The sequence below is a fragment of the Schistocerca serialis genome, chromosome 6 (assembly GCF_023864345.2).
Source record: "Schistocerca serialis cubense isolate TAMUIC-IGC-003099 chromosome 6, iqSchSeri2.2, whole genome shotgun sequence".
Taxonomy (NCBI): Eukaryota; Metazoa; Arthropoda; class Insecta; order Orthoptera; family Acrididae; genus Schistocerca; species Schistocerca serialis.
The window spans coordinates 659869782-659893146 of NC_064643.1; the positions used below are offsets into that span (position 1 = coordinate 659869782).

The 23365-nt window shown below is 43.0% G+C and overlaps 1 protein-coding gene across 1 annotated transcript in view; it reads right to left on the minus strand.

Annotated features, from left to right (window-relative positions):
• Window positions 1-21132, minus strand: part of LOC126485020 (odorant receptor Or2-like) — a 161173-nt gene extending 140041 nt beyond the window's left edge. Inside the window, exons 1-2 of the mRNA XM_050108624.1 lie at window positions 20800-21132; window positions 6485-6661 (exon numbers count right to left, since the gene is read on the minus strand). Of these exons, the coding sequence (XP_049964581.1) occupies window positions 6485-6661; window positions 20800-21132 (510 nt within the window). The remainder of the gene's footprint in view (window positions 1-6484; window positions 6662-20799) is intronic.
• Between the last annotated feature and the right edge of the window lie 2233 nt (window positions 21133-23365).

Here is a 23365-nt window from a genome sequence, read left to right on the forward strand (position 1 = left end):
GACTGGTACTGAACAAGCTCTGCCAGGGCACTGCCTAATTCTCTGCTTCAAAGCATGCTCCTCACTGCATTCAGTTGTGGAATATAGATGTACGTCTACTTCATAACAATTCACAATTAAGTGCCTGGCAGAGGGTTCTACGCAGCAATTTTAAGCTACTTCTCTACTGTTCCGCTCACGAACTGCGCGAGGGGAAAAAACCAACACTTAAATCTTTCCGTACGAGCTTCGATTTCTCTTATTTAATCATGATAACCATTTCTCCCTATGTAGGTGGGTGCCAACAAAATATTTTCACGCTGTGAGGAGAAAGTTGGTGATCTGAATTTCATGAGAATATCCTGCCGCAGCAAAAAACGCGTTTGTTTAAATGACTGCGGCCTCAATTCATGCATCATATCCTTTACACTCTCCCCCTTGTTTCGTGAAACTGCAAAAGAAGCTGTCTTTCGTTGAAGTTTTTCGATGACATCTGCCTATCACATCTGCTTCGGATCCTATACCACACAGCAATACTCCAGAAGAGGGAGACCAAGCGTAGTGTAAGTAGTCTCTTTAGTAGACTTGTTACATTTTCTGTTATGCCAATAAATGGCAGTCTATGTTTTGCTTTTTCCACAACATTATCTATGTGATCGCTTCAATTTAAGTTATTCGTAACTGTAATCCCTAAGTACTCAAATGAATTTAGAGACTTTAGATTTATGTGATTTATCGTGCAACTGAAATTTAGCTGATTCCTTTTAGTGCTCAAGTGGATGACTTCACACTTTTTATTATTGAGTGTCGGTTTCCATTTTTCGCGACAAGCAGATAACTGTTTAAATCATTTTGCAATTTCTTTTGATGATCTGATAACTTTACATGATATCATCGTCTTCAAACAATCTAAGAGTGCTGCTCAGACTGAATGCCATGCTGTTTACGGAGAAAAGGTTCAAATGGCTCTACGTTCTACGGGACTTAACATCTCAGCTCACGAGTCCCGTACAACTTAGAACTACTTAAACCTAACTAACCTAAGGACATCACACACAACCGTGCCCGAGGCAGGATACGAACTTGCGACCGTAGCAGCAGCGTGGTTCCGGACTGAAGTACCTAGAACCGCTCGGCCACAGCTGCCGACTATGGAGAACAAGGAAAACGAATTGTCAACACTTCTGTGGCGAACACCAAATTTATTTCTGTTTTACTCGATGACTTTCCGTCAGTTATTACGAACTGTGACCTTTACAACAGGACTTTATGACAGGAATGAACTGAGACTATTGTACATTTAATCAGAAGTGGCTTATGAGAAAAGGTGTCAAAAGCTTACTAGAAGTATAAAAACATAGTATCAATTTGACGCCCCCTGTCGATAGCACTCATTACTTCCTGAGAAAAGGGAGCTAATGTATTGCACAAGAACGATATTTCCTAAATCTGTGTTGGCTATTTGTCAATAAATCGTCTTCTTCGAAGTGATTCATAATGTTCGAACACAGTATATGTTCCAAAATCCTAAGCAAATCGACTTTAGTAATATGGTTCTGAAATTCTGCGGATTATTCCTGTTTCTTTTCTTGGGTATTGGTGTGACTTGTGTAAATTTCCAATCTTTCGTGAAGGATCTTTCTAAGACCGAACAGTTGTATATGACTGCTAAGTACGAAGTTATTGTTTCAGCATACTACGATAGGGACCTAAATGGTATACAATCTGGAACGGAATCTTTGCCTTTCTTAAGTGTTTTAAGCTGCTTCGTTACACTAAGGATATCTGCTTCTAAGTTATCCATGTTGGCAGTTGTCCTTGACCGTGTTTAATAACTATGGTCGTAGTGGCACTGTCATCCATAACATCGAAATAGTTATCGAACAGCGAGCGTATTGAGGTATTGATTGCCACTGTTGTACTTTACATTCGACCAGAAACTCTTAGTGTTTTCTGAGAGAGTTCGAGACAGTTTCATTGTGAAAACTATTAAAAGCATCTCGCACTGAATTTCGCGCTAAATTGTTTTCGCTTCTGTAAAACTTCACCTATCTAGGGTCTTTTGATTCCTTTTAAATTAGACATGCTTTCTTATTAGCTTCTGCAAAAGTGTTCTGATCTGTTTTGTGCACTATGAAGGATCAGTACCATCTCTGATTAATTCATTTGGTATACATCTCACAACTGCTTTCGATACTATTTCTTTGAATTTAATCCACATCTGATGGGACTGGAAGGGGTAGAGACTGTCTCTTAGGAAGACGTCAAGTGAATTTTTATCTGCTTTTTTAAATAGACATATTTTGCTGCGGCGTTGGCACTGAGTTAAAAAAAAGATCTAGGAACCCACCACCGTGGCGTGACAATAATATTTTGATAATCTTTCCCCCTCTCTTGGTTTGCCTATTTCGCTTCTACCCAGTGACTATTGCTCGTCAACAGCAGCGTTAGAAATTTTATTAAACAACCCGCCTTCAACTTGAGAGGGGAAAATCATCTTTTATACCCAACGATGATGGTCCATGAAAGATAGCTGGAGAAATTTTATCCAATAAGCCAACTTCTTAGAAAGATCGAAAAAATTATTTTTTTAAGTGAAAGCGATGATCTTTTTGATAGTGTTCAGATGACCATTAACACCACAAGTTCCTGATGAAGATCCCAGCGTACCGGTCGAATGGCCGATCGAGTAAAACGAATTAAGAGGAAAATGCCGCGACCTATGACCCTAGAAGAGGTTTCCTTCAATGGGAACACCCACGAAAACCTGTAGACTTGCATAGGAGGCTTTGTTTGTGATTTAGGTGCCTGAAGCTTAACGAAAAGCCAACGTGAACTACAATATAGATACTAAAAAAGGAAATGTTTGTCTGTACACCGAAGATATTCGAGCTTGCTTCTGCAGTGGAAAGAGAGAGAGAAACAGAGAGACAGCATTTAAAGAATACTATTTCGACGATTCGGATGTTCAGTATGTAGGAAATAAATAGGAAGGAAAAACGTTAGTACTGCATAAAACATTCCGAGAAGAAATAGGAATCATGAGACAGAACGGAAAACGAATGTGTTTCTTCGTAATTATAAACATCTTCATTTTAAACATGTACTTCACACAACACACTTCTAATCAAGGACGCGACAAATCTGTTCGTTTCTCATTCGTAACTACATATTAGGTAAATGCATCGAATTCTTACACATTACACTACTAGCATTGGCTGTGACGAATAATCGAATGATATATACTTGGTAGTTTTCTACAAGAATGTCCTGCCAGAAGTGGATATAGCTAGTAGACGGGGGAACTTAAGGTGTCTGTGACGCACAAAATTTTGTGGAATGATTTTACATTTTGTAGCTGTTATGGTGTCGTATTGTTATGAGACTCTAACTGTGCAGACAGAGGAAAGAGAGAGACTGGACTGTTTTGTGATATCCTTACGAGCGTTCCTGAAAAGGAAATTGACTGATAAAATTGTAAATAACTAAGTCGTTAAAAGACTAGTGACAGACTATGTTCTGGACACCATTGTAAAAGCAAGAGTTTCGTAGTTTTGACATGTATTGAGACATAAAGGGCTCCTAAAATTCTCAGGAGAGACATATGACCATCTATACTATTATAGAAAGACAACTCGTTGTTTAACGTTGTTATCAAAAATAACGAAATGTACTTGACCGATTGACCTCCTATATTACACGATACTGCAATGTACCTACATTTGAATAAACATAGGCTATAATTTTTTAATATGTAATATAAATATATAAATAATTTATAATACGGAAACGTTGCTACCACAAATCTTGAAAAGGTCTTGAGCGATTTACTTAAAGTTTTTGCAGGGTGCTCTATTATAATTGATACAAATTTAGGAAATATATTTTCAGACGACAATATTCAAGTTTTCTATTAAAACCTACTGCGGAAAGTTACTGTGATATGAAAATGTGCGGGTTCGTTTCATTTCTCGCAGCCAGTTTGAACTAAAATAGCAGAGCATTTAAACCACTAAACAAATTGTTTGTTCCATACATATTCTTTCTCATTACATACTTTTAATCGTTTACACGAAACGCTTTTCAGAGAAAAGAGGGAAGCTGTATTTATGCCTTATTGGTATATTATTAGAATACTACCACAGAATCTGAATTTTCAACAACAGCAAACAAGGCTCAAGGTCAGAGAGGGGCAGTAGATGGAAAGGGGGGGGGAGAAACTGGACATAAAGAATCGGCTGGCGGATATGAAGAGAGAGGATGGAAGGAGGAGATCGACAGAGAGGGTGGGTAGGAAAACATGTAAAGAGACACGGAGCAGGATGAGGAGGTGGACATAGAGGGACAGTGGACACAGGGAGAGAGAAGGAGATACGGACGTACATATTTAGCAATTTTGAAGCATTACGGAGTTCGATAGTGGGAATATAAGTGCAGGAACACCTTTACTGAAAACCATAAATCAAACTGTAACATACACTGAAGCGCCAAAGAAACTTGTAAAGGCATGTGTATTCCAGTACAGAGATATGTAAACAGGCAGAATGCGCTGCTGCTGTCGGTAACGCCTATATAAGACAGCAAGTGTCTGGCACTGTCGTTAGGTCGGTCACTGCAGGTTATTAAGATTTAAGTGAGTTTTAACGTTGTGTTATAGTCGGCGCGCGAACGATGGGACACAGCATCTACGAGGTATCGATGAAGTGGTGATTTTCCCGGACGATCGTTTCACGAGTGTACCGTGAATATCAGGAATCCTGTAAAACCAAAAATCTCAGAAATTACTGTGGCGGGAAAATGATCCTACAAGAACGGGACCAACGGCGACTGAAGAGAATAGTTGAATGTGACAGAAGAGCAACCCTTCCGCAACTTGCTGCAGATATCAGTGTTTGGCCATCAACAAGTGTTGGCGTGGGAACCATTTAACGAAACATCATTGATGTGGACTGTCCGCCCGATAGTTGAGTGGTCAGCGTGACGGATTGACATCCTACGGGCCCGATTTCGATTCCCGGATGGGTCGGGGATCTTCTCCGCTCAGGGACTGGGTGCTATGTTGTCTTCATCACCTTTTCATCCCTATCCAGCGCGCAGGTTGCCCAATGTGGTGTCGATTGTAATAAGACTTGCACCAAGGCGGCCGGAGCTGCCCGTAAGGAGACTTCCGGCCAATGACGCCAAGCGCTCATGTCCATTTTTCCATCGATATGTGCTGTCGAAGTCGAGGGCCCACTCGTGTACCCTTAATGGCAGGATGACACAAGGCTTTCGGCCTCGCCTGGGCCCGTCGACACCGACATTGGACTGTTGATGACTGGAAACATGTTGTCTAGTCGGACGAGTCTCGTTTCAAATTGTATCGAGTGGATGGACGTGTACGGGTCTGGGGACAACCTCATGAGTCCATGGACCATGCGTGTCGGCTGGTGACTGTTGAAGCTGGTGGAGGCCCTGTAATGGCGTGGGGCGTCACAGTTGGAGTGATATGGAACCCATGACATGTCTAGATACGACTCTGACAGGTGACACGTAAGTTAGCATCCTGTCTGATCACCTGCATCCAATCATGTCCAACGTGCGTCCGGACGGACGTGGGCAATTCCAGTAAGACTATGCGACGCCCCAAACTTCCTGAACTGCTGCACAGTGGTTCCATAAACACTTTTCTGAGTTTAAACATTCCGCTGCTCACCAGACGCCCCAGACATTAACATTATTGATCATTTCTGCGATGCCTTGCAACGTGATGTTTAGAAGACATCTCCACCTCTCTTACGGATTTTTGGAAAGCTCTGCAGGATTCATCGTGACAGTTCCACTCAGCACTACTTGAGACATTATGCGAGTCCATGCCACGTCGTGTTGCAGTACCTCTGCTTGCCCGCGGGGACCGTCCACGATATTGGGCAGGTGTACCAGTTTCTTTGGCTCTTCATTGTATGTAAGCTACAGCTCCTACACGGAAACGAAACATAGTGCAGAAAGACGCGAAGAGAAAAGTTCTGCTGTCAACCAATCCTAGGAGTGAGAAAGAATAAAAAGATCCCTGTGTACATTCTAAATAAGGAGAAAGAAAAGTCAGCCTGAAGCTTCCTGGCACATTAAAACTGTGTGCCGGAGCGAGACTCGAACTCGGGGGTTTTGCCTCTCGCGGGCGAGTGATCTAGCAACTCTCGGTCCGGCACACACTTTTAATCTGCTGGAAGTTTCATATTAGCGCACACTCCGCTGCATAGTGAAAATCTCATTCTAAAAGTCGGCCTATTTACAATGATTCAATAGAGAGTTGTCACCAGCTTTATACATCTATTAATAAGTGATATGGCTAATGCTACGTAGCTGTGGAGACATGATATCAACCTGCATGCATACCTCACATGCGCATTTGGTGGAATTCGGAAATGACCCTCCCGAGCCCGACGAAAATCCATTGGAAAAGTACATCGGAGAAGGCACCTGTAAAAGTAGATTTTTCTGATGCATTAAATATTCGTTTCCTTGCCTGTGAGAATATGGCGTCGCTGTTATTGTAGCGTCCTTCCGGCGACTGCTGTATGAAGTTGAGGAGCGGCAGAGAGTCCCAGATGAAGGCCACGATAGCGTAGTCGACGCAGAGCACCAGAGTGAGCAGGCGTGCGTGCCTCGCAGCTCCGGAGTAGATGCGCTCCTCCCATTCGTTCTGTCAACACAAAGAGCTGTTTTTGTCATATGAAAACAGTTGCGTACATTTTTCTTCAATTCAAAGCGATATTTTAGCAACTTGTTGGATAAATTTCTGCGTAAATGGTTTCCGTACTAACGCACAAGAATATCTACGGTATTTCGCTGACACACAATAATTACATACACACTGGTCACCCGCCAGTAGTTGCACGTTAATTATTACCACCCTGTGTACGATACTAGTCACTCCCTGAGGGCATGGAAGAGGACTTAGGGGTGGCATACGTAGATAAGAAAGGAAAGAAACCCGACCTCCTTGAGGAATTTGAAACAGCATCCACCGGGCTAAGTTTGATAATGTATTTAGTATACAAACTGACGAAAACGGTACTGCCTTCTTCAATGGCTTTTTAGATCTTTTTTAAGGTTGGTGTCACTACGACGAAGTGAACGATTTGGCATGGAACACCATTGTTATGGTAGGAGCTTTCGAATGTTGTTGAACTGCAGACGGTTCAGTGCTGTCTGTACGGCCCTGCACACATGTTTACGAAACAGTGGTGCGCGGAGAGACAGCTGATGCGCCTGGTGTTCAAATGTTCAAATGTATGTGAATTTCTAAGGCACCAAACTACTGAGGTCATCGGTCCCTAGACTTACACTCTACCTAAACTAACTTATTCTAAGAACAACACACACACACCCATGCCCGAGGGAGGACTCGAACCTCTGGCGGGAGGGGCCGCGCATTCCGTGACATGACGCCTTACACCACGCGGCCACTCCGGGCTGCTGCGGCTGGTGTCTACCGCCTTATGGAAGAAACGATTTTCTGGACACATGGATAAGCGGAGCACAGTTACCTGATATGGCCATTTTCATATTTTGACCTTGAGAGTTTTTCAAGTGCGGTACATGTAGCATTGACTTTGACAGACGAATGATGTGACCTTGACACCTGAAACTCGTTACTGTGGATTATCTTCCCGTTATCAGTGGTTGTAGTCTAAAATATTTGTCTATTTATATTTATTTACTTACGTAACCTATGTCGCTATGGATCGGAGGAAATCCTCTCTGGCTTCCGGCTATCTGATTTGGTGAAGACTGCCAGTCTCGCTAGCGGGATGAAAGCAGAGCTCACCATCTGCAGCATCGTTGACAGGACTGACTGCGGACCTTTGGTACAGAGCCGAGTGGAGGGTCTGAATCAGAGGCTGAGACGGTTCTGCGACCGTGTGGGCTGCAGATTCCTCGACTTGCGCCATAGGGTGGTGGGGTTTCGGGTTCCGCTGGATAGGTCAGGAGTCCACTACACGCAACAAGCGGCTACACGGGTAGCAGGGGTTGTGTGGCGTGGGCTGTGCGGTTTTTTAGGTTAGATGGCCTTGGGCAAGTACAGAAAGGGCAACAGCCTCAACGGGTGTGGGGCAAAGTCAGGACATGCGGGGACCAAGCAGCAATCGGTATTGTAATTGTCAACTGTCGAAGCTGCGTTGGTAAAGTATCGGAACTTCAAGCGCTGATAGAAAGCACCGAAGCTGAAATCGCTTTAGGTACAGAAAGCTGGCTTAAGCCAGAGATAAATTCTGCCGAAATTTTTACAACGGTACAGACGGTGTTTAGAAAGGATAGATTGCATGCAACCGGTGGTGGAGTGTTCGTCGCTGTTAGTAGTAGTTTATCCCGTAGTGAAGTAGAAGTGGATAGTTCCTGTGAATTATTATGGGTGGAGGTTACACTAAACTACCGAACTAGGTTAATAATTGGCTCCTTTTACCGACCTCCCGACTCAGCAGCATTAGTGGCAGAACAACTGAGAGAAAATTTGGAATACATTTTACATAAATTTTCTCAGCATGTTATAGTCTTAGGTGGAGATTTCAATTTATCAGATATAGTCTGGGACACTCAGATGTTTAGGACGGGTGGTAGGGACAGAGCATCGAGTGACATTATACTGAGTGCACTATCCGAAAATTACCTCGAGCAATTAAACAGAGAACCGACTCGTGGAGATAACATCTTGGACCTACTGATAACAAACAGACCCGAACTTTTCGACTCTGTATGTACAGAACAGGGAATCAGTGATCATAAGGCCGTTGCAGCATCCCTGAATATGGAAGTTAATAGGAATATAAAAAAAGGGAGGAAGGTTTATCTGTTTAGCAAGAGTAATAGAAGGCAGATTTCAGACTACCTAACAGATCAAAACGAAAATTTCTGTTCCGACACTGACAATGTTGAGTGTTTATGGAAAAAGTTCAAGGCAATCGTAAAATGCGTTTTAGACAGGTACGTGCCGAGTAAAACTGTGAGGGACGGGAAAAACCCACCGTGGTACAAGAACAAAGTTAGTAAACTACTGCGAAAGCAAAGAGAGCTCCACTCCAAGTTTAAACGCAGCCAAAACCTCTCAGACAAACAGAAGCTAAACGATGTCAAAGTTAGCGTAAGGAGGGTTATGCGTGAAGCGTTCATTGAATTCGAAAGTAAAATTCTATGTACCGACTTGACAGAAAATCCTAGGAAGTTCTGGTCTTACGTTAAATCAGTAAGTGGCTCGAAACAGCATATCCAGACACTACGGGATGATGATGGCATTGAAACAGAGGATGACACGCGTAAAGCTGAAATACTAAACACCTTTTTCCAAAGCTGTTTCACAGAGGAAGACCGCACTGCAGTTCCTTCTCTAAATCCTCGCACAAACGAAAAAATGGCTGACATCGAAATAAGTGTCCAAGGAATAGAAAAGCAACTGGAATCACTCAATAGAGGAAAGTCCACTGGACCTGACGGGATACCAATTCGATTCTACACAGAGTACGCGAAAGAACTTGCCCCCCTTCTAACAGCCGTGTACCGCAAGTCTCTAGAGGAACGGAGGGTTCCAAATGATTGGAAAAGAGCACAGATAGTCCCAGTCTTCAAGAAGGGTCGTCGAGCAGATGCGCAAAACTATAGACCTATATCTCTTACGTCGATCTCTTGTAGAATTTTAGAACATTTTTTTTGCTCGCGTATCATGTCATTTCTGGAAACCCAGAATCTACTATGTAGGAATCAACATGGATTCCGGGAACAGCGATCGTGTGAGACCCAACTCGCCTTATTTGTTCATGAGACCCAGAAAATATTAAATACAGGCTCCCAGGTAGATGCTATTTTTCTTGACTTCCGGAAGGCGTTCGATACAGTTCCGCACTGTCGCCTGATAAACAAAGTAAGAGCCTACGGAATATCAGACCAGCTGTGTGGCTGGATTGAAGAGTTTTTAGCAAACAGAACACAGCATGTTGTTATCAATGGAGAGACGTCTACAGACGTTAAAGTAACCTCTGGCGTGCCACAGGGGAGTGTTATGGGACCATTGCTTTTCACAATATATATAAATGACTTAGTAGATAGTGTCGGTAGTTCCATGCGGCTTTTCGCGGATGATGCTGTAGTATACAGAGAAGTTGCAGCATTAGAAAATTGTAGCGAAATGCAGGAAGATCTGCAGCGGATAGGCACTTGGTGCAGGGAGTGGCAACTGACCCTTAACATAGACAAATGTAATGTATTGCGAATACATAGAAAGAAGGATCCTTTATTGTATGATTATATGATAGCGGAACAAACACTGGTAGTAGTTAGTTCTGCAAAATATCTGGGAGTATGCGTGCGGAACGATTTGAAGTGGAATGATCATATAAAATTAATTGTTGGTAAGGCGGGTACCAGGTTGAGATTCATTGGGAGAGTGCTTAGAAAATGTAGTCCATCAACAAAGGAGGTGGCTTACAAAACACTCGTTCGACCTATACTTGAGTATTGCTCATCAGTGTGGGATCCGTACCAGGTCGGGTTGACGGAGGAGATAGAGAAGATCCAAAGAAGAGCGGCGCGTTTCGCCACAGGGTTATTTGGTAACCGTGATAGCGTTACGGAGATGTTTAATAAACTCAAGTGGCAGACTCTGCAAGAGAGGCGCTCTGCATCGCGGTGTAGCTTGCTCGCCAAGTTTCGAGAGGGTGCGTTTCTGGATGAGGTATCGAATATATTGCTTCCCCCTACTTATACCTCCCGAGGAGATCACGAATGTAAAATTAGAGAGATTAGAGCGCGCACGGAGGCTTTCAGACAGTCGTTCTTCCCGCGAACCATACGCGACTGGAACAGGAAAGGGAGGTAATGACAGTGGCACGTAAAGTGCCCTCCGCCACACACCGTTGGGTGGCTTGCGGAGTATCAATGTAGATGTAGATGTAGAACCTGATATGATTAGGGCCGTCAGGCCATCTCTTACATCGGATCAGGGTTTCACATGTACAGTACCTATTTTTCATCGTAGTTCTCTAAAAAAAAATGACAATTTTGCTATTACAAATATTATTAAATGATTTGAATGTCTGAAATGGCAGTATCAGTATATAATACTGGCTATGAACTAATAAGGTTAACAATAGCAGTTCTTGTACTACTCCAGTCGTTGCCACTAATAGTGTTAATAATAATAATAATAATAATAATATTGAAAAAATGACAGTAATAGCACTAATTGTACTGGCACAGATCAAAAGAACTTACGTGTGTACGAAACAAATTGGTTCTTGTATAGTGATTTCTGGGAAAACAAAGTTTAAGAAAACGGCATGTGCTAAAAATGATAGGAAATGAGGAAGATCGGGTTGGAAAAAGGGATGTACAAGAGTAATGAGTTCGTACAACGGTAATCGTTATTATTGCTTTCGTAGATATGTCATTAACTATTTTCTGAAGCTGGAGATGATATTCAATTCTCTAATATAATACCGGAGATTGTTCCTGAGTCGCGTTCCTTTAACTGAGAATGTCTTCTAGAAAGAAGATGGACGATGGAATGGGACAGAAAGGATTTTGATCTGATGGGATCGGGTGTTTCTGCCATTTTATTCAGACTAAAGCGTCAAAGGCAAGAACATATATGATGGAGCGTATTCATTGATAAGAAAGTAGAGAAAGCAGAGGGTATGGAAATCTCTGCGCTTGTCTGCACACAGCTAGGATTGCAGTGCTTATGATGGTGAAATATGATCAAATAATCGAACATCACAGACAGAAGCATCACAGGCATTCATAACCAGTTCCAGCCTCCGTGAGATTCCCTGCGAAAGGCCTTGTACGATATCACTGCTGTAATCAGTAACTGGAAGGTTAATTGTTTGTACTGGTCTCTTTTTCACTTCAAGAGGAAAGAGCTTTTTATACTTGTGTAGGACGTGGAGGGATGCTAATGGCTTCTTGAACATTGCAGTTTCGTGCTCAGTCCAATTTATAATTTCATCTATTATGACTCTCAGTTCTTTCCTGAAAGGGAGAAGTGGGTGTGTGTTTCCATTTTAAAGTACGGTAGAGATTCCAGATATTTGGGGTTATTGAACGTAGAATCACCAGCCACTAACTCAAAGTTTCTGAATACGTTTAGTTTGAGCCCTCTGTCATGCGCCCATTTTGATAATTCACACAGCTCGGCACTGATGTTCTTCATTACTGTCCTCGGGTTTACTGGTTTTGCACTTAGGTACAACTGGAGGTCATCAGCAAACATGTTGATACGGGTGACACATCTTTTATGTACAATGAAAAAAGTATAGGTCCTAACAGCTAACCCTGGTGGACACCTGATACCTCCTGGGTCCATTGAGACTTTATGCCGGAGTGCTGGCGATGTGTCAGGTGTGAGCGAAGCCATTGTATTGCACTTGGCGGGAAATTTAGGAAGCTAAGTTTGGCAAGCATGTGTCTAAGTCGACGGCAGTGTCGAACGCTTTGCTGTAGTCTATGAAGGACATGATAGTTGCCTCTTGTTAATCCATAGCAAACTTTGAGTTATCTGTTAGGCTCATTAAGGCAGATGTTTTGCTTTGATGTTTACGGAATCATGACTGATATTCGTCCAGTAGGTTGTTTGCAGTCAGGCAGTTTGTTAGCTGGTCATGGAATATGTTCAAAGCCTTAGACAGCGCAGGGAGAATGCCAGTAGGTCGGTAATCGGAGGGCGCTGTGGCTGCGTCCTAATTAGGTAGTAGCTTAGCTATTTCTTTTTTCCAGGCCTCAGAAAAACACTTCTCGTTAAGAAGTAGACGAAGACGTTTGTTATAGAGGTCAGTGGTGGGTCAGTAATACGCTTCATCATTTGGATGCTGATCTGATATACATGACAGCTTTTTGACGGTGTTTACAGTCATACACATAAGATGGAAATTTTTGTGGCTACAGATATTTACCCCCATGAAGTAATCAGAGTCTCTGTCCCATATGTGATTAAACTGTAATTGTAGGGAATTTGAAGTATCGTTTCAGTTGTACAGCTGGGACAATGGGACCTGCTGCAGCTTTTACTTTACCTATACCAAGACCACGCAGGTTTTCCGTAGGACTGCTTGTCGGTTAATGTTTGGGCCTTCCTGTGTCTTACATTTTACACAGATTGATCAATTCTGTTCCGCTTCTCCTTGTACTTATATGATTTTCACGTGCGGGGAGTAATTTGTATGCCCGATGTGCAGTGTCTGAGATTCATGAGCTGTTTTAGATCTTCATTTAGTCGAGGTGCACGTTTCCTTTTACGTTGAGTAAGATGGCACTGCCTGACATAGATATGGAATAGAAGATATCCTCCAAACTATTTTTTCCGTCTCAGTTGCAAGACCAGATAAACTGCAATGTTTGCAGTCTTGGTATGAAGTCTTTTGTGATTCATTTGTGGGTCATTCTAGAGATTACGTCATGAAAATTATTTCATGGACGCAAATGCCGGGTGCAGATACTAGAGAGATACGAATTACTCTTTTTGGGGATTTGTTACAAATATATCTATGACAGTGTGACTAGTGTTCATATGATGGATAGGAGCACGCTGAAGTTGACATCTGTTTGAAGAAGAAAGCATCCGCCTGAATTTCGCACTAGACTGCTTATTGTATAGAAAGATTTACGATTGCAATAGCTACGTCCAGTGCTTAAAATGAAAAGTGTTAGAAAGTAAAACTAAATAAGCGCATTGGTTAAGCACAGTACTTCGCAGAAGTAGCCTGCAGCGTCCTGGCTCTTGATTTAAGCTTTAGTCTTTCCACATACCTGGAAGCTCTACTTCAAGACGGGGTTTATAGAACAAGGTATCTGAGTGAATGTATGTGTGAATGGATGATTGAAAGAATTGCGTCTAGAACCTCGAAACTCAGTTTCATACATCTCGTATTCCGTCCGCCCCTGGTAGCTGAGTGGTCAGCGCGAAGGAATGCCGTACCTTACGGTTCAAAATGGCTCTTAGCACTATGGGACTCAACTGCTGAGGTCATTAGTCCCCTAGAACTTAGAACTAGTTAAACCTAACTAACCTAAGGACATCACAAACATCCATGCCCGAGGCGGGAGTCGAACCTGCGACCGTAGTGGCATACCTAACGGCCCGGGTTCTATTCCCCGCTGGGTCGGAGATTTTCTCCGCTCAGCGACTGGGTATTGTGTTGTCCGTATCATAATCATTTCATCCCCATCGACACGCTACTCATCGAAGTGGCGTCAACTTGAAAGACATGCACCAGGCGAGCGGTCTACCCGAAGGGAGGCCCTAGCCACACGGCATCTCGTAATCCGTGGCCAACAGCACGAGGCACTGTGGATGCAAACCCGTATTTTTCGTAAGAGATGCAAGTAAGAGGTCCGATCGTCTGCCTGCGTAGTTGGGTGGTTACGTGCTTTCCTCCCATGCAGCCAGCCCTGGTAAGGTTCCTTGCCGTGTTGGGGATTTTCTCCGCTCGTGGACTGGGTGTTGCGTTGTCATCATTATCACTTCATCCTCATCAACTACACACAAGTAACCCGATGTGGCATCAATTGAAATAAGACTTGCACTCGGCGGCCGAACTTCCCCGGACGGAGCCTCCCGACCAAGAATGCCATACGCTCATTTCCATTTCCAGAGGCGTGATCGACAGTTAACACTGCACATTATCGAAAAGATTAAAACAATTAGTATGATTGCTGTCTAATGTCGCATTTGCAGTTACTCGTGAAACATAGAGACGCTTTCACTGGGAAGATAGATTTGCGGCGCTGGTCAATCTTACTTTATGACGAAAAGACATGCTCTCCGCAGACTGAATAAAAGTAATACTGCTAACGTCCGGGAACGTTTCACATAACTAACTAACTTGTGGCACTGACCACTAAGTCACTTTTATAATGGAAGCAGTGCAGCTAAACGCCCATACAGATAAAAAAACAAAATGCATATTAAGAGCAGACTTGCAAAACTACAGTGTCTCTCTCCAGAAAGGATTGACGAAACACACACTAATTATTAAACGAAAAATGCTTGTCTCTAACATATATGGATCTTATCGCTAATGGTTCTTCCCATACAAAGAGTCTTACTCATCTGACCATCACACATACGACAAAGTCCACTTCGAATCAAAGAAATCCCCAACCGCTTCACACATTACTCATGAATACAAAGAATTTTACGGCTATACTTAATCCTAATACTTGAGCTCCGTACTATTATTTAGAACTATGCAACTTATTCGTACAATGAGTTCCCTTATTCAGATGAGCTCTTTAACATCTGCTGCGGCATTTTACGTTAGCACTGTTCTAACCTACCAGAGAGTCCACAAACGTTTTGGTTCTCCGTCGAGGTTATACGCTGTTGCCATCGCCGTCATTGCGCAACTGATTGTTTCTCAGTACAACTAAAAACCAGCCGAAGTGGCAAATTACACTTCTTTTATTCGCTCCATGACTAATTTCGATTATTTGACGTTGGTCGTCTATAGCCATCGTCTGTACTCCCACCGCAAAACTAAATAATATAGGAAAATTCGACATAAGTCGCTCGTCACTGGCTTTTATTTCATGTGGAACACCTAGTTTCAATTTTGCTGTAATGAACACGTATTCTACCTGTCGTTGGATGGTAGAATACACTGAATCAACGAAGCCTTAATTCAGAAGATTCATTGTATATTTTCATTTAATATCTCCCAGTAAAAGATAATTGGTAAATGTGAGTGAAGACTACCATACCAAGCTTTCAAACGGATAAGAAACTGGATATTTATTCAAGAAAACTTGTATTCATATTTCAGAGTATCCTCTCTTTCGTTTCCCGTTCCTTCGTTATATCTTTCGTTGTATGCAAACGTTTCCAGCAGCGTTGACACGGACAATTTTTCATACAGTATAGGGCCGTTTGATATAGATAAAGATAAAACAACAGTAATATGTAACGGGACAGGAGATAATTCCAGCACAGTATGTCACTTCTGCTGTTTGCTACACTGTTTTATCAGACAAGCTGGCTGAACAGTCTCCTTTTTAAAACAAGTACTCTTGTTAAATAGCGTGATATGTGATATTTGCTGTTCTGGGAAGATGTAGCCCCACCAGGAGGTCTGCATTTGCGTCTATACTCTGCAACTGTTGTGGCGTTCAGTAATTCTGGTACAGCTGACTTTCCGCTCTCCCCTGTTTCATTAGCAAATTGCCCATACGAAGAATGCCTCGGTAAAGCTCCGTATTCTAGAACGTCTTTAATATCCTGATAGTGCTCATTTGGCTAGAAGTATGTGTAACGTAGTAACGCGTAGCCTGACTCTTCTTAGGCCGTCCGTCCTCGAAATTTCTGCAGTTAACAACCACATGACCCTCAATGTCTCGCTTGCAGCGTCTTCCAGCGGAATTTTTTGAGCATAATCTTAAAGCTAACGCACGTATAGGATCTCGTGCGGAATGACGCCGTTCTTCTACTGCCTATCAATCCTGCTTGGTAAGGAACACAGACCAGTGAACAATACTTAAGACAGTGGCCAAATTGTCTTTCGTAAACCACATTTTTCGTGCATAAGCTACAACTCTCCCTCAATGAGTCTCACTCTACCATCTGCAATTTCTGCTATTCGTTTTACCATTCCACCTAGGGTCCCTCCAGATGGGGATGAAATGATGATGATAAGGACAACACAACACACAGTCCCTGAGCGGAGAAAATCGCTGACTCAGCCGGGAATCAAACGCGGGCCGTTAGATATGACAGTCCGTCGCGCTGACCACTAAGCTACCAGGGGCGGACAGTGAGGAATTGCATCCCATGTTGTCTGATACCCAAAGGACACGGTACGAGCGGCTTTGTCTGCGGCCCTCATGGACGAAAAATGCAAGCTGATTTTCGCCAGATCTCTGACTTTTATAAAGATGAATTTTCGTTCTCCAAAAACGACAAAATGCGTGAGCGTTAATGATGGCCGGAATTCTACGACATTTGGTCATCAGCGATATAGGCTCCTAAATATGTGCATGTATCTAACAACTGTGCCAGAAAACGGGATTGATATTCCATGCTTTTACCATCACTTGATTTTTCGTTGCTCTAGCGACCTACGATAACTACTGCTAGATGTGGAGTGAGTTGTTTCGCCCATTATCTGAGCTATCTCTTCCGATTCAGCTGCCTTTCCATTGTGGGAGTGTTTTCGTTGCGTTTCTGTTCTATGTTTGCTTGTCCAATTATTTGCCGTTTCGGCCTTGGTGCGAAGACTTAATGGAGGAAACGTTTTAACGTCTATGAAAGGAAACTTCCTTCATGTGAGTGGGACACTGGATGGACGTACAAACTTAAAACACTGCGCAGCAAATAGATCAGGAAATACGGCGTCATAAATATTGAGCTGCGCGAAATGAAACTGCAGGGCGAAATTCCCTAGACACACTGGTGAAACATTTGTGCAAATGCGTGTGAAATGTGTTAAATGCATGTGAAACATATTCGGCATATGCGTATGTGGGATGGGACTTTATCCCTATCAGTCGATTCTATGCAGTGCTGCTTTGATCATTTTTATATATTCAGTACATTATAGTTTAAACATGGATTTTCCACTGAGTACCTTTTTTTTTTTTTGTTTCTTGAATGCAGAATTTGTGAAAACAATATGTTACGTCGGACAGATGTTACCCGAAAGAATGCGACAATGAACAATACTATTTCTTGCTTATTTTTGAATCTGTTGTTCGGGTTTCTTGCCTCAGCTGTTGTTTTACCCTTCCTAGTACCAAAGGAGACAATATGATCCCATAACCGTACTGGAAAATTGTATTTCCTTTCTCTTCAAAGCATTATATATATATATATATATATATATATATATATGCCGGACGCGGTGGTCCAGTGGTTCTGGCGCTGCAGTCCGGAACCGCGGGACTGCTACGGTCGCAGGTTCGAATCCTGCCTCAGGCATGGGTGTGTGTGATGTCCTTAGGTTAGTTAGGTTTAAGTAGTTCTAAGTTCTAGGGGACTTATGACCTAAGACGTTGAGTCCCATAGTGCTCGGAGCCATATATATATATATATATATATATATATATATATATATATATATATATATATATATATGGTGAGTCACCTAACGTTACCGCTGGATATATTTCGTAAACCACATCAAATACTGACGAACCGATTCCACCTGACCGAGCGTGAGGAGAGGGGCTAGTGTAATTGTTTAATACAAACCGTACAAAAATGCACGGAAGTATGTTTTTTAAAACAAACCTACGTTTTTTTAAATGGAATCTCGTTAGTTTTGTTAGCATATCTGAACATATAAACAAATACGTAATCAGTGCCGTTTGTTGCATTGTAAGATGTTAACTACATCCGGAGATATTGTAACCTAAAGCCGACGCTTGAAACCTCCGACGTTCAGTTGCGTGTTGTAACAATCACGGGCCACGGTCGGCGAGCAGCATCTGCAGGGACATGTTTACGATGATGACCGTGTTTACGAGTGTGGCTGTAGTGCACTGTTGTGGTTTGGTCTAGTTGTCGCAGTGTCCGCATGTAACGCTTGCTGCTATTGTTACTCTGAATTCGTCTTCGCACGCAGACCAACTGTAGTACACCGTGTTACCAGACGTCTGTGATATTGTAGTGTTGTAGGAACTATGACCATGGTGTATTCGAACTCGGAAAAGGCGGAGATGATACTCATATATGGCGAGTGTCGACGAAATGCAGCTGAAGCCTGCAGGGTGTATGCAGAACGGTACCCGGACAGAGAGCATCGAATGTGCCGCACATTGGAAAACATCTACCGCCAACTGTATGCAACAGCTATGGTCGTAGTACGCAAACGGGTCCGTAACAGGCCCGCCACAGGAGAAGCGGGTGCAGTTGGGGTGTTAGCTGCTGTTGCCATGAACCCACACATGAGTACACGGGACATTGTGAGAGCCGGTGGACTGAGTCAAAGAAGTGTCATGCGCATACTGCTTCGTCACCGCTTTCACCCGTTTGATGTGTCGCTACTTCAGCAATTACATGGTGATGACTTTAATCATCGAGTGCAATTCTGTCAATGGGCATTAATAGAGAATGCGTTGCAGTTCTACCTGGTTACCGATGAAGCGGGTTTCACAAACCACGGGGCAGTGAATCTACGGAACATGCATTACTGGTCCGTGGACAATCCTCGCTGGCTCAGAAAGCTAGAGCGACAGCGACCGTGGACTGTAAATGTATGGTGCGGAATCATTGGCGACCACTTCATTGGTCCTCACTTCATTGCAGGGGCCCAAACAGCTGAAACATACATCACGTTTCTACAGAATGATTTGCCAACGTTGCTCGAAAATGTCTCACTGGAAACACGTCGACGTATGTGGTATCAGCTTGATGGTGCACCTGCACATTCCGCAATTAACACTAGGCTGACCCTTGACAGGATGTTTGATGGGCGTTTCATAGGACGTGGAGGACGCATAAATTGGCCAGCCCGTTCTCCTGATCTTACACCTCTGGACTTCTTTCTGTGGGGTACTTTAAAGGAGAATGTGTACCGTGATGTGCTTACAACCACAGAGGATATGAAACAACGTATTGTGGCAGCCTGTGGCGACATTACACCAGATGTACTGCGGCGTGTACGACATTCATTACGCCAGAGATTGCAATTGTGTGCAGCAAATGATGGACACCACATTGAACATCTGTTGGCCTGACATGTCGGGACACACTCTATTCCACTCCGTAATTGAAAACGGAAACCACGTGTGTACGTGTACCTCACCCCTCATGGTAATATACATGTGCGTCAGTGAAGAGGACCAATAAAAAGGTGTTAGCATGTAGACGTAATGTGCTGTTCCAGTCTCTTCTGTACCTAAGGTCCATCACCGTTCCCTTTGGGTCCCTACGTAATTCGGTGCTCTCCGATACACACGACCGAACAGCGGAGGAGTGGTAGTCAAGCGTCAACTTTAGGTTACAATATCTCCGGATGTAATTAACATTTTACAATGCAACAAACGGCACTGATAACGAATTTGTTTATATGTTCAGATGTGCTAACAAAACTAACGGGGTTCCATTAAAAAAAAACGTATGTTTGTGTTAAAAAACATACTTCCGTGCATTTTTGTATGGTTTGTATTAAACAATTACACTAGCCCCTCTTCTCACGTTCGGTCTGTGGAATCGATTCGTCAGTATTTGATGTGGTTTACGAAATATATCCAGCGGTAATGTTAGGTGACTCACCCTATATATATATATATATATATATATATATATATATATATATATATTGTGTGTGCCCTCATCTCTCTGACTCCAATTTATCCAATGGTGTTTCGTTCAGTTTCGTATGTACAACACATCAACATATATTTCTGGCTTGTTGCACTGAGTACCACTAGAGTCAGTGTAATCCCAATCTAAATTTCTTTTTGTTTCTTGAATATACAATATCTGTTAAAATAGACTGATGGCTATTACTTTGAACGAATATGTTTTTATGTTAGCTGATTAAAATACTGGCATTATATACCGAGGAAATTACTTGGGATTTATATCACCCCAGTCGTATTCAGTGAAACAAAAAAAAAAAAAATTCTGGGAACAGGAAGGGTTGAATGCACATTACTCGGCAGAAGTAAAAGTATCTGAATAGCCAATGTTTTCCCGACACGTAATTACAGGAACTTTCTCCTAGTATTGACTACTACTACCTCTTATTAGAATACGTACACTGTTTTTAAAACTTACTGTTGCAATATGTTCAGAGGCAGCACTCTACCAACGGGAAAGAAAATGTAACCTCATATTTTATGTGGGTGCTGTACCTGAGGCACGGAAGTGTTCTGAAGTGTGTGCATGAGCTGTATGATGGGCCGACGCAGGGAGACCAAGGAGGAGGCCTTGCAGAGGGCGACGGCCACCAGCAGGATGATGCAGGCGTTGATGGTGGTGTGGCTGAGCTCGCCGCCCCAGTACTGGCGCAGCGCCGCCAGCTCGCTGGTAACCATGGCGGCGAGGCTGCCCTGCTGCAGCAGCGCGTTCGGCCACAGGGACGGCCGCCACGGGCTGCCCCGTTCCTCGGGCCACAGGCCCACGCAGCGCAGCAGCCGGCGGTTCAAGCCGAACTGCACGAGAGACCGCTTCTCTTGCAGTGCCATCTGTGCGACAGGAAAATACAGCTTATCAACCCATAATTCACAGGCCATGAACCTAATCAGTTCCATTTCATCGATGTGGCAGTTGGTCCCATCATTTTAGGACGTATACAGGGTGGTCCATTGATCGTGACCGGGCCAAATATCTTACGAAATAAGCGTCAAAAGAAAAAACTATAAAGCACGAATCGTGTCTAGCTTGAAGGGGGAAACCAGATGGCGCTATGGTTGACCCGCTAGATAGCGCTGCCATAGGTCAAACGGATATCAACTGCGTTTTTTTTAAAAAGGAACCCCCAGTTTTATTACATATTCGTGTAGTACGTAAAGAAATACGAATAATTTAGCAGGACCACTTTTTTCGCTTTGTGATAGATTTCGCTGTAATAGTCACAGACGTACAAGTACGTGGTATCACGTAACATTCCGCGAGTGCGAACGGTATTTGCTTCGTGATACATTACCCGTGTTAAAATGGACCATTTACCAATTGCGGAAAAGGTCGATATCGTGTTGATGCATGGCTATTGTGATCAAAATGCCCAACAGGCGTGTGCTACGTACGCTGCTCGGTGTCCTGGATGACATCATCCAAGTTTCCGGATCGTTCGCCAGGTAGTTACGTTATTTAAGGAAACAGGAACTGTTCAGCCACATGTGAAACGTCAACCACGACTTGCAACAAATGATGATGCCCAAGTAGGTGTTTTAGCTGCTGGTGCGGCTAATCCGCACATCAGTAGAAGACAAATTGCGCGAGAATCGGGAATCTCAAAAACGTCGGTGGTGAGAATGCTAGATGAACATAGATTGCACCCGTACCATATTTCTATGCCCCAGGAATTGCATAGCGACGACTTTGAACGTCGTGTACAATTCTTCCACTGGGCACAAGAGAAATTACGGGACTACGACAGAATTTTTGCACGCGTTCTATTTACCGACTAAGCGTCATTCACCAACAGCGGTTGTGATCTTGGCTAAAAAAATTTTCTTCTCATAAAAATAAAATAATGGTGGGAAAGTCAAATATGGCAGAAAATCATAAGTTAAAAAAATCTAAGACGGTTGAACTAGTTACATTGCGCTAAGTAATAAATCCAAGGTGGAGGACAGCATATATAACGTCAAACCCCAAGATGACCGACCTGGGAATAAGAGTGTTGCCGAATGACGTCATAAACCCTCATACCGATCCAAGATTGTGGAACAGGGAGTTCAGGAACAGCCCTATGGCGTGAGAACCTGAAATGGCGGTCCTGGATAGGCAGGTCGAAATCCAAGATGGCGTACCTGAGGATGTGGACATAGTTTTGAGACTGTATGTGTCAGCGACACGAGCTTGGTTGCTACGTGAGGCATCCACAATACAGTGGCCTGAGGATAGGCTGTATGATCGCCGGATAGCCCTTTATAAGTACTAAATCCAAGATTGCTATTCCGTATTCCCTGATATCACAGGCCACTTGTGCTATATTTAAAATTGTGGTAGCCTATTTCTCCTAATTATAGACGATTTCCCGATCCCCTCAATGTCACAGTTCACTTATGCAACTAGCATGATTATATAATATTCGCCCTTCCAAATACTAATGGTGAAAGCTTATTTGCCCATAGTTTAAAGCTGGATACTATTCAAATATTTGTTGTAAGGTAGGATGGGAACAATTACATATTTATGTAAAGAAATCTCGTGTTGCGAAGTTCTCTTTAGCACTGACGCCTCAGGGGTCATACAACGAAACATGTGTGCACCAAATCCAGACACCTATGCCATGTGGATTCACCAACGAGACAAGGTACCGCAGGGCAGGTAATGGCAACCAGCCAACAGCCACCTCACGATGGTGGGTCGGGGATAAGTAATTCTGCTGAACTCTCTGGCCGTAAGTCTAGGAAATGCTTGGCATTTATATTTGAAGCAAACACCACTTATAATGAAGTGCAAATGCACGTGTTCTTATACAAAAGCTGCGTCCATTGCAGCTGCGTCCATTGCAGTTGTGTCTGCCCATTGTTTGTGGAACAACAGTTCTTTCAACGACATGCGCTATGCACATCTGTCTAATCATTGTGTGGTATAGCAATCTCATGTTTTAACCAATTGTTTGACAGGGTAGATATGAAGAGGAAAATGCGTAGCTCCATTTTAATAAAGTGGAATTACTAGTTCTACTATATTTTTAAAAGTAGATAGCACATTTTAGTTTGGCTAATAATAGTTGGAAGTGTTCAT